Here is a 25,866-nt window from a genome sequence, read left to right on the forward strand (position 1 = left end):
ATACCACAAGAGCTTCAAAATTATACGACTATAGTCGTCATGACGACTATATTAATTGTTTGCAACGAACCTATCGGGAAATACCCGATAATTTTGAAGCTCGTGTGGTATTCGGGGGATTATTTTTCCGACCCAAATGTCGGCCAATAGAATTGCACCATGAGACGAAATGTACAGTTAACAAATAAGAATTTCATAATGAATAAAACAACTACTTAATACTTTTCTTGAAGCAACGACCAGAGAAAATTTTCACAAAAAATTATCAGTATAATACCATGTAGGTTGTACCACGTGACGTCGAATGGTGCAATTCTATTGGCCGATATTTGGGTCGGAAAAATAATCAAAGAAATTTAGCAATGCTTTTTCACAAAGACCTATTGTTACTTAGTTAAAAGGTTATGAAACATACCTAGTTATTAAATTGAATGAATAATAAAATAAAATAATAATTATTATTAATATTAATTAAAAATTGAATTATATACTAAATATTAAATATTATTCAATTATTAACATTAAATATTTATTATTAATTATTTAATATTTAAAAAAAATAAAGTAAGGCAAAGAAGTATAACTTCTTACGCGCGTACATAACTACACGGACCTTTTTTTTAATATGTATTGTATTTATTTAATTATTATTATATAGTAAGAAATTAACAAATAAAATTACAAAAAAAACCACATAAGATTACACGCAATTTACCACACAATTTCTATCAATTAATAAACAACACATAACCACAAATTCAACATATATTATAGGTATGTTATCTAAAGCTGGCGGCTTCAACACATTTACACTTTGTGCTTGTGTAGTGTCTGTGAATAAGCGCGAGACGTGATGTCAAACTGAAATACAATCACAAATACATCACGAAAAGACTGTCCGTCTCTCTCGCGCTCGGTCAAGCTTATGAGTATAAAAGAGACAGTTATTGTTTTTCTTTTGCTACTGTTTATGTTGATCTTTACTGTTTGATATTATTATTATTTTATACATGTTGATCTTTTTTCAAACATTACCAGGGCAATCTCGTGAAATGGTGCATAATGTTTTTAATTATTATAAGCATCTGAATAAAAATAGTTTAATGAAAAAATGTTATATTTAATTTGACATCAGATGCGACTGGGGTTTCTAAGAGGAGTATTGAAAGAATAGTAAAAGTGAAGTGTGTTGAGCTAGATGGAGCTGGTGTCGAAAAATGAAAAATTATTTACAAAAACTACTCTTTCACGTTCTTGGTCTGGCTTAGAACTTTTGGATCCACCCTCGTATGCACCTAATATTTATATGTATTTGACACATTTTTATTTATTTACAACCCACCCAACCTTACTAAAACCAGAGTGGACTAAAATGTATAGCATGGCAATAAAAATCATATTTTGAAACATACTGTATGTGAAATTGCATTAGTGTGAGTACTGTGAACCCGCCAGCTTTCGATAACCGACGTGTACATGCAACATTTTATAACCTGAAAACCAGTTCAGTCCAGTATACCCCACTCGTGCGCTTCAGTTGAGTTTTTACAGCTTATTTTATTTTTTTTAAATATCGACATTACTAGATAATTGACAGTACTGTTTCTAAATCGCCTATTTATAAATATAAAACTTTATTAGTAATCGTAATAATCAAATATACAGTATTTACAATTTACTTAACCTACATAGTAATAATAAAAATTATTAAAAAAAAATCAAAACAAATTTAAAAAGTTTGGTCCCTGTGGCACCTTTAACGCTGGCAGCATTTCTTCGCTGTATTGCGATACTTATTCGTTGAGGAAAGCACCAGCTCTGGGGTCACCGGTACTATCTACCAGGCGCCAATTTAAATCTTTAATCAGCTGTGCACTTGAACCCCAAATTTATAATTAACTTATAAATCTTATCATAGCAGTGACCCTTGTAAAGTAATGTAATTGTGTATGTGTGCGTGATTATATATGTGTACAAGCCTTTTAATCTGTCAAGCCATTTGAAAATTTACGCAATATTGCAAAGCGACTATAAAATTGCATTTTCTTTGCAGAGGCCATGTAACTGTCAACGAGCGAGAAAACGTTGCCATTGTTTTCGACCGCACAGCAACGAGATATGGCTGTTTTCGAGATATTCCACCGGTTGGAAGTGAGTATCTTTTGTTTTAACTATACGCTAGTTACGAGCGTTAAAAACCGTTGTTTTAAAAGAAAAACGCTTTTTACCGGATTAAAGTTATGTATTATTATAAATTTACAACTATTTGACATAATTTTAAATTTATCCGACGTTTCGCGTGCTTTACAGCGTGCGTGGTCACGGTGACTGAAGACAAAAGATGTTGAATGTCAAAAAGTATCACAGCTGCAGAGAAAGTTGCATTATCTGTATTTATTTCCCCGGAGTTGGTATCGACTAAAAGATGGAGGGTTAGTCGTTTTTCTTTTAATGTTATGAGTTATGTTAATCAAAGACAATACCGTTGTTTTAAGTAAATAAACTATGAGTAGAAAATGAAATTTTTCTACAAAAACCCGCTTTCAGGAAGGCGTGTTTCCTTACTAACTTAGCTCCAGTGAGCTTTCGAAAAGCCCATGGGAAAAATGTATGCGTGTACTAGTGTGCGAAAAATGGTCTGCTATATGCAACTTTACAGAAATTGGTTAAATAAAGTTAACTTAGATAAAGTTTAATAAAAGGCTTTTATTATCATAGACATAGATAGAACAGAATAAATAAATAGTACTAAGATTATTACAGACTACTAAGATTATTACAGACTACTAAGATTATTACAGAATTTCATTAATTGTAATACAATAATTATTACTATCATTGTTATCGTTATTATATATTTTTGATTTTAATATAAATTTTATACTTTTTATGAACGCACTACACGGTTTTTGACATAAATAATAATGATTTAAAAGCATAATTTATATTTATAACTAAACATAATACTGCAATATTAATTAAATATAACGTGAAAAAATCACCAATATAAATAACAGTACGTTGCGGTAAGCCTGAAGTTAGTTTTCATAGGTAGGCAAACTTCAACAAATCTTGCAACTAATCAATAAACTGGATCCGAAATCGCAGGACAAGAAAAAGATGGCGCGTAACGGAAAAATGTGGCGACGTCACGTGACGTAATTTTTTTTCCAACGCCGATAAAGAAGTTTCACTTCAAAAAGCTGATTCCGGCCGAGTGTAAGCGTATCACCAAAGCAGCCCGAGCTGTCTATCAAGTCCCTGAGCTGTCAAGGCACATCAGGCCAACAGTGATATTCCATTAAAAAAAACCACGTGTATCATCTTCACGTTGTTCGTTCGAGTGCTATGTGGAACCTGACTGAATGAAAAATAATGAATTTAAAGTGTCAAAAAATATACGCATACAAAGAAATTCAGTATTTTTTCGGCCGTGGGATTCAAGTGCACAGCTAATTAAAGATTTAAGTTGGCGCCTGAAAGTACGGGTGACCCTAAAACTGGTGCTTTTCTCAAGGAATAAATATCGTAAAATGGAGGATTTTTATTTATTTTTTATACATGTGTCTTCTTTAAGACATCATGGAACATTACGATCTAGCCTCACTTAAGACTAATAAGTAGTTTAAGTCTAACCTAATTCACTAATAAGGATTTTTACATAAGAAAGTGTCCAATAACACTACGAGGGGTGATCCAAAAGTAATGATAATCGGTTATTTGTAGAGCATACAAAAATATGAAAAAAAATTGTTTTAACTTCCTCATATATCCACTAGTTCAGCATAAAAAAACCATATAAATAGGCCACGATTTCCGGGAGGTACGTTCATTTGAATACGAACAGACGGAAAGTAAACATCAAAATGGAGAAAAACGAAATCAGAGCTGTCATAAAGTACTTCTGTTTGAAAAAAATGTCTACCAAAGACATACACAGCGACCTAGTGAAAACATTGGGGGACTTTGCTCCTCCATATTCCACAGTTGCGCGCTGGGCAAAGGAGTTCAAGCTGGGTAGAACATCCACAGAAGATGAACATCGCGAGTGACGCCCATCCACGTCCCTCAATGCGGAAAACGTTACAAAAGTCGAAGATGTCGTATTGGCAGATCGAAGAGTGACCATAAGGCATGTAGCTGAGGTCACAGGGATTTCATATGGCAGTGTTCAAAGAATCTTTGCAAACGAGCTGCATATGAAAAAGGTCTCTGCGCGTTGGGTGCCGAGAATGTTAACCGACGAGCAAAAGAAAAATCGAGTAGACATTTCGAGGGCGAATCTCGAAAAGTTCCAGATGGATCAGGAAATTTTTTTGTTTCGTTTCATGGATGAGACCTGGATCCATCATTTTGATCCGGAAACTAAACAACAGTCAATGACTTGGAAACGAGCCTCTTCCCCGACGCCGAAGAAATTCAAGGTGTCAAGTTCGGCGGAAAGGTTATGCAAACTCAGAGCTGGAGTGTTGTTTCACCAAGACAACGCACCGTTACACAAAGCCGCCGTTGCGATGGCTGCCATTCAAGAAACGGGATTCGAATTGCTCGAACACCCACCCTATTCGCCAAACCTGGCTCCCAGTGACTTTTACCTCTTTCCTCGGCTCAAGGAATACCTCCGAGGCAAAAAATTTGACGACGATAGCGAGGTGATGACTGCTGTAGAGGTGTTTTTCGAGGGTCAAGACAAAGAATTTTTTTCTAAGGGAATTATGGGTTTAGAAAAAAGATGGACTAAATGTATTGACTTGCTACGAGACTATGTAGAGAAATAAATTTTTTGTTTAAATAAAGTTAAAATATCCTTATTTCATATTGATTATCATTACTTTTGGATCACCCCTCGTACTTACAGTCTCTATTAAAGGGAAGAAACTCTGTTCTTGTGTTCTATTTTTTCACTCACTGTTTACACTAATATACTAGTTCAAATGGTTTCGTCCAAATGGAAATGAAATGGAAAATGGAGGAAATGAAATTTAATTTAATTTTTTATTTATAAATTTTTAACAGCTAGAAAACTTAAGATATCGGATTTCCAGGTTCTTAGACGTTTTACTATAGTTTCTGTTGTTTACATAAATTTTGAAAAGCTCAAAAGCTTTCATATTTGTATATCTATTCGATACATTCAGTTTAGTTCCAAATACTCCCGCATTTACCATAAAACGGATCGACTCAGAATTGTTGAAGATAAAATTTCTGAGTTGTTTTTGCTACAAGTTTTTATCATGCAAACATGTGTCTCATATATTCTACGTGGGGTGACTGCAGTCATAAATTAAAGACATAAACCGCTGTTTCATACACTGGAAGACTTACGATAATTACTTTTAATTTCAGTTCAGTATTCAGTATTTTAGAAGAATTGAAACGATCAATATTATTTACATACTAGCCGCCCGTACATCTCTATATATATGTCACCGTAAAATTGTAATCTATCTCGCGAGATTGTAAACTGTCGAAAGATTGTGAACCTCAACGAACTGCTTACAAATTAACGTATTATTATTCGGTAGTTATATGAAATTGTTGGGAAGTAAAATTAATCTGTAATTGACCAAAGAAGTTTGAATGATAACTAAGTTAGTGTAGTACAATCTACCGAATAATAATACGTTAAATTGTAAGCAGTACGCTGAGGTTCACAATCTTTCGACAGTTTATAATCTCGCGAGATAGATTACAATCTAACGGTTTTTACAATTTTACGTTAACATATATAAAACTCGTGTCACAATTTTCGTTCCCATACTCCTCCGAAACGGCTCGACCGATTCTTATGAATTTTTTTTATGCATATTCAGTAAATCTGAGAATCAGCTACTATCTATATATAAAACCCCTAAGTGGTGTCCACCCCAAAAAACATTTTATTTTTATTTTTAAGACAAAATCTTTTGTTTTTATTTTTTTATGACAGCATACAAAAATACGTACAACCCTTAATTTTCACCCCTCTTCGATCAACCTCTATTTTTTTATTATAGTAGTTATTTTTATTGAATTAATAAATGTTTCCTAGAAATAATATACATGGCGTAAAGACGTTTGCCGGGTCAGCTATGTATAATAATAGCCAAAATCAGATTAGGGTAAAAAACCGCCTTCACCGGGGAAGGGGAGGACCTTTACTGCGTACTTCGCTCACTCCAGTGAGCTTAAGTCCTGCCCTTTAGGAGATTGACCACCCCGTGACGGCCCAAGCCGAGGTTCGAGTCTCACAGGAGACGCCCTTGCGCTAGTCGCGGGAAAAACGCCCATTCAGGCCGAGTTACGATCGCCAAAACAGCCCGAGCTGTAAGTGTATTTCAAGTACAACTTGAAAGGCAAGTTATTTAGCGTATCGTTTACTAAAGCAAATAGCGTTTACATGTTTCGTTTGCACATTTTGTTAGCACATTTATAAATGTGACATCCGGTGTACCTCAGGGCTCTATACTGGGTCCGCTGTTGTTTAATGCTTATCTTTATGATATACAGAATTGTTTCAAGTATTCAGAATATCTTATGTTTGCAGATGACAAAAAAATATTTCTAAAAATTAAATCTATAGAGAACTGTGTTCAACTTCAACAGGATCTTAGTAGATTGGAAATTTACTACAAAAGAAATAAACTATCTTTAAATATTGGAAAATGTAGTAAAATTACTTTTACTCGCAAACATAAGAAAATACAATTTTGTTATAAGATAAGAGATACAACAATTAAACAGGTGAATTTGGTTGGAGACTTGGGGATACTACTAGATGATAAGATGTCTTTCTCAGAACATATAGATAATATAACAGAAAAAGCAAATAAACAACTTGGATTCGTCAAACGAGTATGCAAATCTTTCAGGAATATAAAATGTATAAAATGCCTGTACTTTGCTTTTGTTAGGAGTACACTGGAATATGCATGCACTGTTTGGTCCCCAACCTACAAGAAATACATTGAAGCAATAGAGAACATTCAAAAAAAGTTTCTTAAGTTTTTAAGTTTTAAGGATTTCCGAAAGTACAGTAGCTATATAGATTCCTGCAAGTACTTTGGTATTGAATCATTGGAATGTCGACGTAAACAATATGACCTTATATTTTTACACGCTATTTGCAATGGTTTAATTGACTGTCCTGACTTATTGCCGCTTTTACTTTTTCACGCCCCTTCTTCACACAATACAAGGCAAACGCAACTATTTAAAATTCCTCGGTTTAATTCAAACTATTTGCGTAACTCAGTCATGCATCGTATACCTTCAGATTATAATAGGAATTACCAACAAATAGAAATATTTAATGTATCTAAAAAATGTTTAAGAAATGATATAAAAAATCTAGTATCTTTTATTAGATAGAATGGCTTTGTTATTCCTTCTTTATAATAAATGTGTTGTAATGAACTGTGAATCGTAGAATTTAGAATTTACATACATACATATATTCTTTGTAAATTTTTTTGTTTTTTTTGTATTTGTATAGGTGTAACTGTGTTTTGTGTATGTTTAAATGTGTATTCCATTTTTGGCTCTTGTGTATAGTGTAATTTTTTGAATATTTTATAGTACTTGTAAGTAGCTGTAGGAATACCATTAAGAAAATAAATAAATAAATAAATGTTTCAACTAAAGTACTCTCCTAAACACTAAGATAATGTAAATCGGCCTTAAAGACCAACAGCGAGATTCCAATGACAAAAAATGGCTGCATGTACTTATGTACGCGCGTAAGAAGTTATACTTCTTTGGCATTATTATAAATAGTTTTTGATTGCATGCAAATAATTAATTACAATTAAATAATCAAAGACTGGAAAAGGAGTCATTATAGTCAATAAAGTTCAGTTTATATTTGAAAAATTAAATAAATGAATATTTATTATTATTCTCTTACATTAAGTGAATTACGATTTCGTCAGCCCGGACTACCAAAAAAAACCAATAGTTAGCTAGGTATTTATTATATTTAAACTTATAATTAAATTACAAAATGACATCCGTTATCGATGCTAGATATAATCGGAGTGGCAAACATATTTTATTTAATTAAAATGTTAAATCGCGGTAAACACTGTGTCAGCAGAGTAATTCCTTGAAGCCGGCACGTTGACCATACACGTGCCGCGATGTCAGCGATCTTCTTTAGGGTACCGTATGTAATTCCTCCACCCTCAGAACAGCAACTATTTGAGCACTTTGAGGGAAAATGTTGCTGGTACTCCAGGTTTTTCAGAATCAGGAATAGCATACATAGGGTTGCTTCTTGGTTCTTCTTCTGGTGTAGTAGGGTTCTCTCGCAGGTATCGTCGAAGAATATAGGCAAGGAAAATTATAACTATACCAGATACAAGTGCATAGAGGGGCAACGTTGTATGGTACAGTGAAGAATCAAAGTGGGCAAGACGTATGGGATTCTGTAGCATAATTCTGTTTTCCAGATGATGTAAGTTATCGAGATTTAAAGAATTTAGAGTTATATGTGGAATCTCGTTATTTTGAACTTCAGTGAAATTACTTCGTATCTCGGTGATCTTCAGCGGCTGTCCCTTGACTTCATCTTCGCTATTGGTTATCTTAAAGGTATCTGTTCGTAATGAACATTCATGGGGAATTGTTGCTAAGTAGCTGCCAGATAAGGATACATATTCCTGCCGTTCACATTGAAGTTCGACATTCGTAGGCTTTGGAAAGACAATAGTATAGTGTCGATCATCCAGTTGTTCCATAGCTTGTCTTGTAATGGAGACTTCAGTGGGGCTACATGATTTATCTAAAGATTGATGAATGATGATACTCTGGATACAATCTGCGTGTTCTTGTGGCTGGTAATAATTTGTGCTTTTCTCACAGAGAAGGTATTCGCCGACTTTCGGGCATTCGGTTTGCAAATACATGAAATATTTCCCATTGGTTGCTATGAAAGGATGTATAGGTATAAAGGTCTGTTGGAATTTATTAGGAACAATGGCAAGCCTAAATAGGTCGTAACTATCTTTAGATATTATAGGAATTTTAAAAATTATAACAATTCTCTTACCTATGAAATAACTACCTGGTTTTATAAGATTATAATATTCTCTCAAATCAATATCTAAGATTTCATTATTACTATATATTTCTCTTAATCTACCTATCATGTATTCTAAGTTATCTATGCTTATCATACTATGATGCGTGCTCGCTGCACGTATAAATCCTAAAATATTCTCTATTCTAATTAGCTCTAAATATAAATCATCTGTATTTTCAGTAATAATAGCTAATAATTGAGCGAATTTAGCAAACTTAACTTCAAAAAGATAATGCTTATCCATAACTAATTTCAGTGTTTCATTGATTTTAATTTGATTTTCCGCTAAATTACTAATAAGTTGCGAATATTGGCTCGTCCAATTTTTATTAATACTTATATGATCATTTAACTCAGAAACTAATTTATTTTCATTTGCTTCTAATAACTCTATAGCTTTATTAAATCTTTCAGCATCTTCATGATCTAAATTACCTGTAAGACCTTTAATTAATGATCCTAATCCATTAATAAGTCCCCTTTTTACTTTAGAAGGTTCCAAGGTTTTTAATTGCGAATCTATTTTTGACAATTTAGTATAAAGATAATCAATCTGAATTTCATATATAGGCAAAGTAGTATTATCTAGTTGAATTTTAAAATAATCTAACTGTTCATTTATAGAATTAATACGATTTTCTAGTTCCGAAAGTTCTAAATATTGTATAAAGGTATGATAATGAGATATTAGCTTAGCTTGACCAAGTTTAAAGGGTAAAAGTCCAGGTCCATTGTCAAGAGTCTCAAGTTTTATCTCTGCTGCCTTCGTCATTGTCATTATCAGTATTAGTCGGTACCTGTAACAATTTTGATGACTTTGGTACTCGTTTCAAGCGACATTTAGCAACAGGTCCCTTTTTCTTTGAAGTGTAAATGTGTATGGGTAGATCTGCAAGAACTGTGTCGTGAGTGTATCGTGGTGCTAACTTTTGTCTACTTGCTAAGGGGTTCTTAATAAAAACCTGCTGATCGGGTACATATTCAGTTTCTGGCTCACGATTTTTATTTCTATTAGTCATTAAATTCGTACGGTCAATAGTTGTAGCTTCGCTAATCATTTCATATACTGTCTTCATTTGGTCTCTATGAGTTATAATATATTGTTGCATAAGGTGTTCAGCTAAATTAAGATCTAAAGGGTCTCTAGGATCAAAATGACCTCTAATGATATCGTGTGGTCTACATTTGGTGAAACTATGTACTGAACTGTTATAAGCTAGGATTGCATAAGGTATTTGATTTATCGTGGGTTCATCTTTATTTTTCAGGCAAAGGATACGAAGGTGTTCTAGTAAGGAAGAATGGAATCTTTCAATAATTCCGTTGTCATTAGGCGAATTAGCTAGTGTTCTATGATGATTAATCTTATGAAGTATAACAAATTCTGCGAAAAGTTGATTAGTGAACTCAGTCCCGTTATCTGTCACAATAGTCAAAGGTAGTCCATGATGAGTACTGAAATGTAATAGACCTTGAATGATACTTATAGCTGTACCATCTCGTAAGTGATATGCTTGGCCGTATTTTGAAAAAGACTTTATCTACAAAGGTAAGATATTTTTCAGCTTGCGCTGTGAATAGGTCCATATGAACTATCTCAAAAGGCTTTGTTGCAGGTGGTACTATGTTAAACTGTGGTCTAATTGGATTTCTATCATATTTAGTTTGTCCGCAAATTGTACATTCATTTATGTATTTAGTAATTTCTTCCCTCATTTTAGGCCAGTAATAACGACGTGATAAGGCCAAATAACATTCATTGATACCTCTATGGTTAGTTTTACCTTCATGATAGTGTTTAATTATTTCTTGCTGCCGTAAATACTCCTTAACATCTTCTAACTCGGTTTTTACTAAAACCAGATGCATAGAGTTACATTTAAAGTTATTTTGTAAGATTGGGATTATCGAATACATACCTAATGGTGGAGTTATTTTAATAGCGGTCTTTATTTTAGGATTGACAAATTCTTTTATTGCATTTATGACGTCTTGTTCTAATGAAGACTCTGAAACTTGAATATGTGTACGCGTATGGGTATCAAAAGGTTTAGTAACATTCGGTCTTCTTTTAATGTCACCTACTAATTGTCAAACAAACCTGTCTATGGAATTTGTTAAGTGGTTCATCTGTGATAGGTATTTCAAGGATAGGATTTTCAGCGGATGTGTGTGCTGTTACAGTGGTAGATCCAGGTGGTTCTGGTCTTACTGACACATCTATACCACATTCTTTAAGAAGTGACTCTATTTCCTCGTTATTGATTTGTACACGGGATAAAGCGTCAGCGTTGGTATTATATTTTCCTTTTTTGTAAATCACTGTATAGTCAAACTCACTTAATTTAAGTCGCCATCGCGTCAGTCTCGAGTTCGGTTCCTTCAAATTCATAATCCACTGGAGTGGTTTATGGTCTGTAATAATTTTGAATTTCCTACCAAACAAATAGGGTCTAAAATACTTAGTTGCCCAAACTATTGCCAAAAGTTCTTTTTCGATAGTACTGTAATTCAATTCACTGTCACTCAATGTTCTAGAAGCATAGCAGATCGGTTTGTCAGAGCCTACTGTGCCTTGTGAAAGTACTGCCCCTAAAGCTACGTTGGAGGCGTCTGTTGTCAGAATGAACTCTTTGTTAAAGTCGGGATATTGTAAAATAGGATCGTTAGTAAGTAAGGTTTTGCATTTCTCAAAACATTTGATATAGTCAGAGTCTAAAGTTATTTTGTTAGTCTTTTTAAGACATTTAGTCATCGGTTTCGTTAGTCGTGCAAAGTCAGGTATGAACTTCCTATAATAACCTAATAGTCCTAAAAATTGTTTGATTTCTTTTGTTGTTTTAGGTAAAGGATAATTTTCTATGGCTCTAATTTTATCGGGGTTCGGTTTAATACCTTCATTACTAATTATATGACCAAGGTAAGCGGTTTCAAGTTTCAAAAATTCAGATTTGTCCATCTGGATCTTGAAATTGGACTCTCTCAGTCTGTTAAATACTTTTTCTAAATTAATTATATGCTCCTGCAAAGATGTGCTAAAAACTATGATGTCATCAAGGTACACTAAACATATCTCATTTTGTAAACCCTTAAGGATGTTATCCATTACACGCTGAAATGTCGAAGGTGAATTTTTGAGTCCCATTGGCATGCGTAGAAATTCAAAATGACCGTGTTCTACGTTAAATGCTGTCTTCGGTATGTCTTCAGGATTCATCTCGACTTGGTAAAAGCCAGATGCAAGGTCAAGAGTCGTAAAATACTGACACCTACCTAATTTGTCTAAAACGTCGGTGATGTTTGGAATAGGGTATTTATCGTCAATAGTCTTGTCATTTAACTTCCTAAAGTCCACTACAAGTCGCCATTTTTGTCTACCAGATGCATCAGCTTTCTTTGGGACTACCCAAATGGGTGAGCTCCAAGCAGAGTCAGAAGGTCGTATTATACCTTGTTCGAGCATTTTACTTATCTGTTCCCTAACTTCCTGACGATGTACAAAAGGATATCTGTAACTTTTGGTATAGACTGGGTTTTCATCATGAGTTCTAATACTATGTTTGATTTTATTAGTGAAGGTTAATGGTTCACCTTCAATGTAAAATATGTCAGCGTAGCGCTTACATAGGGTTTCCAAATTTATTCGTTCTTCGCTATTTAAATGATCGGTTCTAAGTCTGTCTAAAACTTGGTTTACCCTGTCCGAGTCTAGTTCAGTATAAGAACTTTCAAAGTTAAACAAGTCAAGCTGTAAAGGTCTGTCTATTGGAAATACAATGTCTTCGTCTGTCATATTCTCAACTTCTACTATACCAGTCCAATCAGTCACATTAGTAATGCATTCGTGAATAATGCAATTACTTATTATTTGTTCTGGTATAAACACGTCACCATCGTCATGATGTATCGGTATACCAACTAAACGAGATGATTTCGCTGGTATTATTTGTTCTGTGTATTTTTTACATTTATAACGCAATAGAGGGATTTTTGCATTGTCAGTGATTAGTATATCGTCTTTAAAATCGATTCTACAGTTTTCTAATAAATCTAATCCTATCAAACCATCAAAATAATTATGAAATTTATAGATAAATAATTTTATATTTTTAGTCTCATTAAATTCAGGAAAACTAGGAATTGATATTGAGTGTTCATGAACGCTTGTTAATCTAGAATTAGTAACATCAAAAGGATCGTACATTTTCGGAATATTACTGAAATATTTATCTACTGCTTCAGGGCTTATGAATGATTGGTTTGCTCCTGTATCAATAAGAAGTTTTAAAGGTGGATTGTTAATTTTGATATAAGGTAATTCTTTTTTTGATTGTATATTTAATTCTATTCTGGTGGGGATTTTCGATGGCTCTGTTGAAAATCCTGACCTTTTCTACCTTTGGAATGTCTCGGTTCAATGTCTTTACTAGTACTAGGCATGTTATTATTATAGCGAGTATCCTCTATTGGTGGTAAATCTTGTTGTTCATAGTACTGATAATTATCTGAGTCACAATAAGAGTATTGTCCATAATAGTCATTATAGTCATAGTCAGTATTACAATAATTATAGTCAACATAATCATTGTCGTATTCATAATCATTGTAATCATTAAATTCATTAAAATTAACTTCTCTAAACTTAAAGTAATTAGATGGAGGAGGATTGCCGAACTTTTGCCAATCATGACCGGGAATTCTAGGTGGTAAAGGTTTTGTCACAAAATGACTCACTCCACTCATAGGCTTAGGACCAGAATTATTCTGTGGAGGGTTCCTGTTAGGTATTCTAAAACCACTGTTATTATTAGGCAATGGTGCTCGGAACATTTGCTGAGTACGCGTTGGTTGCATAGGCATGCGCTGATGACTATTAAATTGGGGATTAAAATTAGGTTTTTGCCAGCTAGGTCCAGGTAAAAATTTAGGAGAATTAAAGTTATTATTCATAGGAGGAAATTTAGGCTGTGTAAATTGTTGGTGTAAGTTGTGTGGTGTTAATGGTAATAATGGTTTCTTCAGATCTGTTGCTAAATTATTTCGCTGCTGCAAGTACATAACATTAAGTTCATCCTGGACAAATTCCAAAGCCTTCTCAATAGTTTCAGGTCTCATACACCTTATTCGGGACCCGAGAGGATCTTTTAAACCTCTTACAAACGCTTGTAAAGTTAATTTCCGATATAAAATTCTCTTAGCTTCTATAGTTGTCTCTAATGTCTCGTGCAACGATACATAAGACATTATAGTGCTAAAAAGGTTTTGGCATTTGTCATAGAATTCTTGTGGAGTCTCATTACACTGTGTCGCTAATGCTAAGTCATTGTAAAGGGCGGTCTCGTCCCTTTGGTCAGAAAAATTATTAATTAAAGTATTCCTAATTCCTATCCAATTTTCAGGAATACCATTCGAATTTATTGTACGAGCTGCGGAACCAGTTATTTTATTTAAAATGCCATTTATAACACATAAATTCGATAATTCATATCCTAACTCGTCCTTTACGCATTGAATTACGATCTGATCACATATTCTAATAAATCTAGGGAGAATATGTGGGTTCCCGTCAAATTCAGGGACTGGGCGGAGAGCCTTATATACTGTATCAGGATCCATTTTATATTTTAAATTACTAAAACTTAAATTCAACCTACTGTCTAAACTTTGAGGGCAATTCGAGCTCTCAGGAAAATTATTTAAATCTACTGGAGGGCAATTCGAGCCTTCACTTAATTGACGATTCGTGTCTATACCTAATTGACGATTCAAGTCTACTAAGCTATCCCTACGAATTTTATGCCTGGAGGACACAGGACTATTTTTCATAGGACGGAAAATTGTGACGAGGAGAAAGCAACACTGATGGAAAAATAATTCAATGTACTCACATAACTCGTCGACTTCCCTGGTTTTCTTTGCGTTGTACTGAAGTTTGAGTACGCCCCGGCTGCTTCCAAATGTTCTTTGATACTTCGGTGAACGCTTAAGAGCGACAGCTAGAACGACCGCGCGCGGTGTCGAATCTAGACCCCGGAAATCTTCTTTATAACGATCGTAGTAGCCCCGAAAGTATCCTACCGACTGCGCCAATTACGATTTCGTCAGCCCGGACTCCCAAAAAAAACCAATAGTTAGCTAGGTATTTATTATATTTAAACTTATAATTAAATTACAAAATGACATCCGTTATCGATGCTAGATATAATCGGAGTGGCAAACATATTTTATTTAATTAAAATGTTAAATCGCGGTAAACACTGTGTCAGCAGAGTAATTCCTTGAAGCCGGCACGTTGACCATACACGTGCCGCGATGTCAGCGATCTTCTTTAGGGTACCGTATGTAATTAGTGTAACATAAATTCTATTATTATTCGAATGTTGTTTTTAAATTATGTCCAATGCCGTAGCATCTTCCGTGGGCAACTTCATTCAGTTAATTTTGTGTCACGGTGAGCGCGCATCGTAAAATTTCACTCTCATCAATTTTTATTACACGCCTAAAGAAGTATAACTTGAAAAAAAAAAAATACTAGCTGAGTCGGTGAACTTCGTACCGTATAACAGTCAATGAACGTCGTTTTACAGGTTATCGGACTTAACTTATGATTTTCTTAGGGTGATTCAATTAAAATACGTTATCATGTCGATTTTGAAACTTTGATTGAAATACGTTTTTTGATTTGATGTGTTCGTATTATTATATCGACAGAATGAACTTTAATTGTTTGACAGTTACGAAACACAAACATTTTGTATAGTTTTTTTTCAATGCTTTTAAAAGATACTTGGAGACAAATACAACAATCAATAATCGGTCCAGTCGTTCTCGAGTAAGTCGAACAAACCTGATTTTATTTTATATATTAAGGTGTATTAGATATATTTCTTGAAATGGATTTAAAAAAAAAACATTGGTAGTATTGGAATTGGTAGAATGTTGTTGTCAACGCGGTCTACATATTATAACCGAATGTAAAGGAAAACTTAATAAACACAAAGCTTTAAGAAATGAGCCTACTAATTTATAACCAGGCCGGCAACGCACTTGCGAACCCTCTGGCGATAAGTGTGTGAGCGGCGGTATCATTTAATATCAGATGAACCTCCTGCCCGTTTGCCTACTGTTAAATAAAAAAAATTGGTTGTTTGTAAAGTAGGTTTACGATCGAGATGTTTACGTGATAACGTCTTATTGGTGATATAAGTTTTTGGGAAGTAAGGAATTAATGAAGATAACAATTTTTTCAAATTTTAAATTACATCTATCGTTTTATTCACACTTTTGATGATAAATTTCGGGTGTAAAATGACAAGTTTACTTATTCGACTATGATATACATTTTTCTTCATACATTCACGGAATGACTGGCAGCGCTCGAGATGAGACGGGAGATCGGTCCGTCTCTCTCTCGTTATACCTGCGATCGCGCTCGTGAGGTTTTGGTGTGACACAAGTTTCTGAACATGTCACCCGACTAAAACGATTTTAAAGACGTTATCACGTCAAAATTGCGAATAACAGTTAGCATAGCATAACATACCAACTAATAGGCAGTTGGTGTCCAACTCGTAGATTACATCAGACTGGCGCCGATCATATTTGGCCATGCAAATGTGCCGAATTTGACTAAGTATTCAAAGCACCTCCATTGTTCTTGGCCTTGGATTAAAACCATAAAACGCGAGATGAATTAATTTAAACTTGATTGATTGTTAAAACAGCAGACAGTTATTTAACTAAAACCTTGAATATCAAATCTAATTGCACCCTTTATATAGAGACGCTGTCGTCTCTTTCTTACAAATTGTGTTTACGTTGTGATGAAAAGAGACAGATGAATAGTCAAGAAGAATTATAAATATTGTTAAGAGTTTTTTGTTTATCGAAATATATATGTGTACATAAAATATGTCTACTATATGGATTTTAAAGGAAATCCTTACAGCTCGCACGTAAACAGTATATAATAAAACAGTATATATTATATAAATTATACAAAATAATAAATAATATAAACAATAATTAATACTGTTCCTTATATGTAAAAAAAAAAAACAGTTAAGTATTTTCTTGCTTGACTTTTCTGTTCCTCTTGACCATTTCCATTTCCATTCAAGTTTATTTTTATTCTACCATCTGCTACCTTAGTTGTTCTTCTTAATAATGTATTCTTTTTTTTATATAACTGGGGGCAAACGGGCAGGAGGCTCACCTGATGTTAAGTGATACCGCCGCCCATGGACATTGGACACTCTCAATGCCAGAGGGCTCGCGTTGCCGGCCTTTTAAGAATTGGTACGCTCTTTTCTTAAAGGACCCTAGGTCCAATTGGTTCGGAAATACTTCAGTGGGCAGCTGGTTCCACATAGTGGTGGTGTGCGGCAGAAATTGCCTAGATACCTAATAAAAATTAGTTTAAAAAAACTAAAAAACTTTTGGTTGCTCGATAGACGAAAAATATGGCACAGAGCGCCCCACGCTTTTTCACAATAATACCAGTATTTTTTGTTCATTACCATTTTCAGCCTAAATTAGGAATTATTTTTCACTTTTTAGTTTGATGTGCTTTAAAAGCGTGTTTTTTAGTTTTTTTAAACTATTATTTATTTTTCATTTTTTTTTTTAATTTTTTTTTTCGGATTATTGCATTGTCATTGATCTTTGACAGGTGCGCAAAATTTGAATAAAATCTGTCCGTTTAAAGTGGGTCAAAATCGAGTCCGAAGGAGTCGGTTACATACAGGTGAAGCTAATATAAAGCGTGTAAAAAGAATGAAGTAAATGTGTTTATGTGTAAATAATCTGTAATAAAAGACTATTATTATTATTGAGTATTTAAACTAACAATGAATAATATCAGCCGCGGCCGGTTGACCGATGTTATCAGTCACTTATAATTCAACGCCAGTTACCATAGTTGACCGTGTGGTTAACACAAGTTTCATTGATATGACAAAGACCAATGGCGCTACAACCTTTTCGGTCTGGGCCTCTGATGTCTGTTCCGAAATCATTTCTAGACAAGTAGGTGATCAACCTTCTGTGTCTGACGCACACATCGACTTTTTTGGTGTAAGGTTTATCGATGCTTTCCTTTTTGAAGTGAAAACTTCTTTCGCGGCGTTGTACACATTTTTTGAAATGGGTAAAAAATGTTAAACTCGCGTCAGGATACGTGACCTGATCGAAAATTCGTAAGACGGATGGAGAGTAATGTAATATAAATTGTCATGTTTGTGTACGCCTTACTTCAAGAAACGATGACGAAAAATGGAAAGAAACATTGTACTTTTTTTGAGTTTGGCGACCAGATGGATCATCCGTAGCTAAGTCTTCCATACGTCGAAAATTTATTGACAGGGAGTCAAGCTATAACTCTAAATTTAATGGATCAATTGAACCAATTATTATAAGGCCGGCAACGCACTTGGAAGCCTTGGTTTTTATAGTTCGTTATTGGTTAGTTATCTATCAGGATAGGTCTAAGGCCACCATTGTCTATAGTAGAAGGGACAAGAACATTTGTTATCGTATGTTTGTATTCTTTCAATGCCCCGTTTGTTCAGAGGGTAATAAAGCATCTGTCATTAGGACAAAGGGCCATTAAGGGAACTTAGGGCAGTTAAGAAACTATGAAAGTATAAAAATAAATAAAATAAAAATGTGTTTATTCATTTATTTAGTACATACTAGCGACCAGCCCCGGCTTCGCACATATGCAATGCTGATACTAAATTCAAAGTGCTATAGACAATTGAGAGAACCGCGGCCTCCGGCCTCTTGGAATATCTTCGAAAATATTCAGTTATAATACCACAAGAGCTTCAAAATTATCGGGTATTTCCCGATACTCGATAGGTTCGTTGCTATATTTGTTTGCAGGGAACCTTGAGGGAAATGCCCGATAATTTTGAAGCTCGTGTGGTATTCGGGGGATTATTTTTCCGACCCAAATGTCGGCCAATAGAATTGCACCATGAGACGAAATGTACAGTTAACAAATAAGAATTTCATAATGAATAAAACAACTACTTAATACTTTTCTTGAAGCAACGACCAGAGAAAATTTTCACAAAAAATTATCAGTATAATACCATGTAGGTTGTACCACGTGACGTCGAATGGTGCAATTCTATTGGCCGATATTTGGGTCGGAAAAATAATCATTTAAATTATATGTTGTAAAGAGCCATATAGATCTATATTAAATCAATACTGTATTTAAGGAATTTAATTGGATAGGGATTAATGCCGTATTGGTTAAAATCGCTTCGAAAATTAGCCATTATTTGTCGTAAAAAGCAAATTACATTTTTTTTGATTCTGGGATATCCATGAGAGATAGACATATACCATCGCGGAGTTTTCTGTAGACCTTTTCAATGTGTACAATACGTAGTACATTATTTTGAGAAATCTCGTAGGGTTCGCAATGTAAGCGGAAAAAATGTAATTATTTACGACATCACATTAGAAACCTCAATAATAACAGTACTTCTTCACTATTTAATGGATGTTATTATACATATAAACCTTCCTCTTGAATCACTCTATCCGCATCAAAATCCGTTTCGTAGTTTCAAAGATTTAAACATATAAAGGGACATAGGGACAAAGAAAGTGACTTTGTTTTATACTATGTAGTGATGATGCATTACTATGTGTAAGATTTGGGAACCCTTTTAAGTAAGAAATACTTGTGTCAGGGTTCCCAGCTCTTCCATAACAAACTTAATTATAAATTCCTTAAAATATATTTATATTAGCAGACCGGCCAAGCATTGCTGTGGCTAAGGTTTTAGTTATATTACATAGTAGTAACCTATTCAAGGGAAACGGTAGGAGAACACCAGTCACCAGGGGACCACCATGCTTATGTGAAACGTTGGTACTTTCAACACAGCGCCATCTGTTAGAATTGGGTTTGAGACCCCAAGTTTTTGAGATTTTTTTTTATATAAATGTTTAAACATTTTTACGCCTTTTACCGAAAGGGTAGGCAGAAACCACAAATCTTCACTTACTGGGCTCTTTTCAGCGGTTCCCAATTTTTTTTAATATATTTTATTTGCCCCTAATATATAAATTTTATAAAAAAGACCTGTGCAGAGACAACTAGTAAATTTTGTATTGTTAAATTTTAAAGCCGGATTTGAACGACGTGATGTTGAATATTTAAAAAATTAAGACAATTTAAAATCTTACATCGTCCGTAATTGGTGATACGTGATGAGAAATGATAATGCCTGTGAAGAATTTATTTAAAAAAAAATTGTGTAATCTGTCTTTGGAAGTTGACACATGACGATTTAGAATGATGGCGGCGGTGTTTATTACTTTATTTAATACAGCTGTTTTATTTATAATATTTATTAATAAAACAATTATATTAAAACATTGTAAAAGTATCTTTAAATAAATAAATTCAATCATATAGTTTAATTAATTTATTATTATTTTTAATAATAATAATAATATGATTGATGACAATTCACACCAATTGACCTAGTCCCATGCTAAGCTGGTGAAGCTTGTGTTATGGGTACTAGGCAACGGATATACATACATATTATAGATAGATAGACATATAAATACATATTTAAACACCCAAGACCTAAGCACAACAGCAAATGCTCATCACATCGATGTTTGTCTCAGCCGGGGATCGAACCCGGGACCCATGGATTCGCAGTCAGGGGTACTAACCACTAGACCAATGAGCCGTCTAATTTTAATGGAACGTCACTGTAACTTGTAAGCCTGAAGGGGTCCTGATAAGTCAGCTCGGGGCTGCTTTGGCGCGCGTAGCTATAATGGAGTGGAATTTATATTTTATCCTGCAACTACGACTAGCGCAAGGGCCATCTCCTGTGAGACTTGGGGGTTCGGACCTCGGCTTGAGTCAATCCACAGTCCCCAGAAGGGCATCAGAGTGATGGCGGTTTTTTTACCCTGACTTTACTTATGCGCAAGTGGATTTTAAATCGTGAAGACATTTTGGGTCTCATTTTGTCGGTAAGAATAATTTAATAAAATTTATCTCAGTTATAAACCTCTTTGAACATATTTCATAAGCGCGTTTCTATATATTAACGTTTTCATATCACGCCATCTATTGGTGAATAAGTGTCATCACGGCGTAAAAACAATTCGATAGAGACACAAAAGTGCTATCATTAACTACAGATTTAGGGGCCTCATAGCGATCTTATTAAGTGACAGCTAGGTGAGGGGTACCGGGTTCGATTCCCGAACCGGGCAAGTTTTAATTTAATTTAAATTTGTTCTCGGCCTTTGGGAGGGTTGTGCGGCACCGGGCGAGTGCCTAAGCCGTACATGGAGGATACGGTCGAATTTCTAAAGACAAGCACGAATTATAAAAAATCTTATACTTGACGCTGGCTAATGCACAAATCGTGCCAGAGCAATATAAATATTATGACACTATCTGGTCAATATATTCTTGAAGCCTTGTTGTATGTCCAAAAAAATATAAACGATTTTAAAACAAATGGTGACTTTCCAGTGATTGACCAGTATAATACGCGAAATAGAACTAATTTGAGTGTACGACCAACCAGGCTCCAAAAGATAAACCACTCCTTATATGGAAATTGTATTCGTTTTTACAACAAGCTCCCAAGCGAAATTAGAGAATTATCACTAAATAAATTCAAAGCCCTCGTTAAACGAAAATTAATCAACAAAGCTTTTTATAAATTTGAGGACTACTTAAATGATCCTAATCCTTGGGATTGAATTGCTCCAGTTCAAACAATTTGTATGACAATACTTGGCGATTAAAAAGAGTGGCAGAAAGTTTCTTGCCAGTTCTTCTTACCCGTTCTACGCCCTTGACTTGCGAACTGGTAGTAAATGTAAATTTACGATTAATTTAACTTGACGATTCAAAAGTGTACTTGGTTACCCACTTGAATAAAGATATTTTGAGTTTGAGTTTGAATAAAAAAAAAACGACAGATTTAGTTATAAGTAGGTACTTACTACACTTACTGCCTTCTATGAGTAGGTTAATTTTCTAGCAACGACCTCCCAAGCAGCTCGACGGGCGGTCGTTAAACAATCGCGTGTTTGTATAATGAATAAGATAATATCTGAACTAGAACTAATCTTTACTTATATTGAAGCTGTTGTTGGAATAGGAACTATTATCAAACATTTGTGTTGAATCAAACACGTCTTCAAAAAGATACAGCTGAATTTGACAGGTTGATCGCGCGAAAAAACAATACAATACGTAATTAAATGAAAAGGGGAGCAGCCTTATCGATTTCGAGCGATCTCTTTCAGGCACGCACTGTGAGGAAAAAAATATGTAAGATTTTACTACGAATTTTAAGCGTCTTTGTCTCCTTGTAAAAAAATCTAAATCAATCTTGCTCTGAATAAATGATAATTTTACTCTTGAATTATGACAATTATATTTGTTTAGTCTGTCTGTATCATAACGTGAACAATTGACAGAAAGTATCTCATATCCAATATGTCAAATTTCATACAGAAAGACGCGTTTGACAGCTCCAAAGACTAGATTCATGAACGTTCTAGAGCACTGGTTGGACTCGAAGTTTTTCATTGTTTTGAAAATTTACTTACTGTGTTTCGTTAACAATTTCCTAGTGATTTCTTCATTAAACCTGTCATTAATTTTCTCAAGTGAACAATTTAATTTTTAATTTTAAAATTTATGTATGTTACATAGAGCACAAAAACCGCACGTCAAAAGCACTTTTGAAGCGTTTTTACTATGTTCGATGATGATATATAATCAATTTTTGAGGCTTTTTGCATTTTTTTAATAAAACACGTCGTTGCAAGTATACAGAATTTCAGTACAATTAAAATAGTAATATATAACTTTGCTGGCAATTCTGAGATTTTTTTTAGATAAGACATAGTTATACAAAACTAATGGAACTAAGCAAAGCAATTAAAACATAAAAAGTGCACATGAATCACGATAATTCCGATGTATATCTATCAGTTATACATACATATACATTCGTGTTGATTTCATAACTATAATCGCTTGTCAACGTGATTAAAATCGTGATTATTAATCGCCTTAAGTTTTTGTTCGAGGTATTATCGATAAGGAAGCTGTTTTAATTTTTTACAAAGCTTTTGTGTCCATAGCTTATATCTTAATTGTTAAAAAGCATTGTCAAACTCGTACTCGACACATATTTGTCTTTTTTTATCACAGTGTACGTACACAATTTGATAGATGGACGTGATCCTCAGTCCTGATCTGTGGACCCGATAAACTTAAAAAAGAATTTTAGTATAGGTAAAAAAAGGGTAAAACTTGCTGAGTTTCTTGCCCGTTATTCTCATAACAAGGCCTCCTGCCCTGCGATTCTGTAACTCACTTTTCGAACTCACACAGCGGTTTTCGCATCGGCGGTCGCTCTCAAATCAGTCGTGAAGCAGTCATTTTATGATTTGGCATTCTCATAAATAATAAACTTCAAGCTGCCACCTTTTCTTAAATTTAAATTTATTTTTTATTCATTCATTCAAGTGTCAAGTTTGTTTACAGGAGAAAACTTACATCTAAATTAAGCTATTATATATTAAACAAAAATCGTCAGGTTTATCTGACGCTGAACTAGGTGTGAACCTGTATTTCAGCATACAGCGCCTAACCCTTAAATATAGCAGACAAAAAAATCTAGCATCGAGTACAATAGCTCATTGAAAAAAATAAACTAATTTCTTAAAATGTACAATCTATGTATATATTCTACCTATACTTTGCCTTCTATGATTACTTGTTGGTGTTACGTGTCCGAAATATTCATGATTCCTTTTCTGAACCATCATAAGCACTTTGTTCTTCTCCATTTTGTCCAGCACGGTTGTATTTCGTAACTAATGCTCTAACTGCCTCATGATTTGGCTAACCTGTACTAAGGTTTCTGTTATCACCTCGAAATCTGTAAATTAAAAATGTTAACTGTTTCATTTTAAACAGGGCAGAGGTTCCATAAATCAAAAAAATTCAATTTTGTCTCTGTGGAATAAATGTTTTTTTGTTTAATTACCGCCCAAAAGTTTTGGGTACTGTGTGCCCAAAATTGTGGATTTACAACGGACAATATTATTTGTAAATAATTTTACATAAAACCCTATTAGTAATAATAAAATTACCAATCTTTACAGTTGAATATACAGTTTAGATTTGTTATATATTTTTTTCTTGTTACTCTATATCTTGACTTCCTTCAGTACCATTGGAAACTACTTCACGGGTTCTCTTCAGCTTTTTCCAAATATCTCTATCTCTATCCACCTGGATTTCTCCATTCGCTTCCTGCTATCGTCCTGCTGTCGCTTCTATATCTTTTTTTTTTAAAGACAATTCACACCAATAGACCTAGTCCCATGCTAAGCTGGTGAAGCTTGTGTTATGGGTACTAGGCAACGGATATACATACATATTATAGATAGATAGATATATAAATACATATTTAAACACCCAAGACCTAAGCACAACACCAAATGCTCATCACATCGATGTTCGTCTCAGCCGGGGATCGAACCCGGGACCCATGGATTCGCAGTCAGGGGTACTAACCACTAGACCAATGAGTCGTCTAGGGCGCCATCTTCTTCTTCCCTTGGTCTTTTCAATGTTGTCTTTAAAGTCTGTGTATCTTACTATATGTGGTATGCCCCGCCCATTCCCACTTCTGTTTTATGGCATATAATCTACGTATTACTTTTGTTTTTCGTCTTAATTGTTCGCTGTTTATAACGTATACCTCTTATTTTTATAACGCGTTTAAATCCATAAACTATTTATCAAAACCTTCCGCGGATGCTCTATCAATAGTGTTAACTGTATAAAAATCCGTTCGGTAGTATTTGAGTTTGTCGTGTTCAAATGTGCGCAAATTTTATATGTAAAGTAGTTCATCGATTACGAACAGATGTTCCGTGGGAATCTTGTCCCAATAATTGCTAGTAATAATTCTTAGGATTATTTTGGATTATAAAATAATTTGTTTGTAACATCTGAGATGTTTTTTTATCTCGGTTCACAACTGTCATGAATCAAGCCGAGACAAGAACATAACAACGGTTTGTTTCGACTTCGCACGGCTGGATCATGCTATACACGTGATACAATAACTGGTGAAATGGCCGGAGACACGTGGTACAGCATGGAGAGGCTGGCTGTGTCACAAATGGACAGACAAAATTGCAATGATGGCGGGAGAAAACTGCCTTTTGATTAAGTCACATTTAAAATTATTTTGCTTTTTAAAACAATAGAAGAGCGTCGCTAGAACATCGTCTGCGAAGTTCCCTCAGAATGAACGAAAATTTAAATGTTTTATTAAAAGTACACTTTGTAAACAAGCATATTACAAATTAGATGATTATATTCAAGATGCTTGGAAACATGCTGGTCCTGCTCCATAGGACAATCATAGAGCCTGGACAAAATCAAATTGGTTGCTGATTTTTTGCTTTAGCATATTTTTGTTATTATTATTAAAAAAAATTTTTTATTTATAATGCTACAAATGTAATTTTTTTTTTGTATCTCACACACTGTTTTGTTGTGTTTTTTTAATATTTTTATTACTCTTTAATGTTAATATTCTACGGTTTCGATATTTGTAAATATGTGAGGAACATACATACTAACTTTTTTAGTATAGTAGTTTATGCTAAGAGTACATTGTCTTCACATATAATTATTTAACAAATGTAACAAAATATTGTAAACCTATTTTAAAAGAGTAAGTGTGGAGTTTCTTGCCCATTCT

General features: G+C 34.1%; 1 protein-coding gene across 1 annotated transcript in view; it reads left to right on the plus strand.

Moving 5' to 3' along the window:
- The window catches only part of LOC125061744 (heparan-sulfate 6-O-sulfotransferase 2), a 121,275-nt gene that overhangs the window by 26,610 nt on the left and 68,799 nt on the right, over window positions 1-25,866 (plus strand). Inside the window, exon 3 of the mRNA XM_047667327.1 lies at window positions 2,054-2,151. Coding sequence (XP_047523283.1) covers window positions 2,054-2,151 — 98 coding nt within the window. The remainder of the gene's footprint in view (window positions 1-2,053; window positions 2,152-25,866) is intronic.

Source organism: Pieris napi, chromosome 24 (genome assembly GCF_905475465.1).
Source record: "Pieris napi chromosome 24, ilPieNapi1.2, whole genome shotgun sequence".
Taxonomy (NCBI): domain Eukaryota; kingdom Metazoa; phylum Arthropoda; class Insecta; order Lepidoptera; family Pieridae; genus Pieris; species Pieris napi.